The 1091-nt window shown below is 63.3% G+C and overlaps 1 protein-coding gene across 6 annotated transcripts in view; it reads right to left on the reverse strand.

The window, feature by feature from the left end:
- Positions 1–702, reverse strand: part of WBP2 (WW domain binding protein 2) — a 25693-nt gene extending 24991 nt beyond the window's left edge. For 5 of the 6 annotated variants that reach the window (XR_001006229.1, XM_011981153.1, XM_011981287.1 and 2 more), the window contains exon 1: positions 155–702. Coding sequence is in view for 4 of the 6 variants with exons in the window: in XM_011981153.1 (XP_011836543.1) it covers positions 155–213 (59 nt within the window). In the remaining 2 variants the exon portion in view is untranslated. Of the gene's footprint in view, positions 1–95 lie in introns of all 6 variants that reach the window. The other variant, XM_011981443.1, reaches the window with a different exon arrangement.
- Positions 703–1091: the final 389 nt, after the last annotated feature.

Genomic DNA, 1091 nt, shown 5'->3' on the forward strand with positions numbered 1-1091 from the left:
ACCTTCCTCCAACCCCGCCCCCAGCCATTCCCCCCCAATCTTACTCCATCAATGCTCCCCCTTCAGGGGCTTATTCCCCACCGCCCATCGCCCACCGCCCACTCCCTCGACACCCGAACTTTGGTCCTCTAGGATCCTTCCGCAGTGTTTTCACCTCTCGGTGTTGTTGACGATCACTCCGCCGCCCTCCGAGTGATTCTTGTTGAGCGCCATAGTCTCTCCGACAGGGGTCCCGAGACTCAAAACGCAGTGAGCTTGCGCCCCTCTTCGCCCCGCCCCTAGTGGCGTCTTCTTATTAGAGTCAGCCAATCACAGCTCGAGCGCGGAGGCTGGCCCAACCCCCTGACCCGAACGTCACGTGGTAATAGTTTACTCCCTCCCCCCAGTTCCGCCTGCGTAACAAACAAGATGAAGACTACAATTCCCAGCAGGCAACGCTCCCGCAACCTCGGCCTCTCCCTGTGCTGGAGGAAGGATGCATTCTGGAACTTGTAGTCTCCTGGCTCATAGGCCGAAATTGGCTCCACAATTTACATAACCAATCGGCTTGTGCCATCTCCACCCCGCCTCTTCAGCCGGACGGAAATAAACAGTTCGGCTGCTGTCAGGGGCGCGAGCCTGGGGACCCCGGCCGAGCGTTAAGGGAAGTCCCGGTGGCCGAATGCGACCTGGACATGGCGTGGGAGGGCCGAGCAGTCCCCTGGTGGATGGGCAGCCTTCGTTCACTCAGCAGACGTGTATGGGGCGCTTGTGTGACTCCGGGGCGTTTAGCTGAGCCCGAGACCCCGGCTCTTGGGGACGCGGTGGGCTGGCGGCGTCGGATCACCCCGCCACCCATCTCACCACCCCAAGCCCTGAGCCCTGGGGGCGGGGAGAGTCCCGCCTGGGGAGGGGAGGCTGTGTGCCCCGCCTGGCTCCCACCACTTTCGCAGGCCGGCCGGGCGCCCCTTGCAGCCTCCTCGCCGGCCTCGCGGTGGCGCCGATCCCTCCGGAGCGCCCAGCGGGGTCCCGGCCGGAAGACTGAAGGCTGAGTGAGACAGGGCACGGCGCGAGACTGGCAGCCTGATAACTAGGACTTACAAAATAAGACT

This window comes from Mandrillus leucophaeus, unplaced genomic scaffold (assembly GCF_000951045.1).
Source record: "Mandrillus leucophaeus isolate KB7577 unplaced genomic scaffold, Mleu.le_1.0 Scaffold1, whole genome shotgun sequence".
NCBI classification, from domain to species: Eukaryota; Metazoa; Chordata; class Mammalia; order Primates; family Cercopithecidae; genus Mandrillus; species Mandrillus leucophaeus.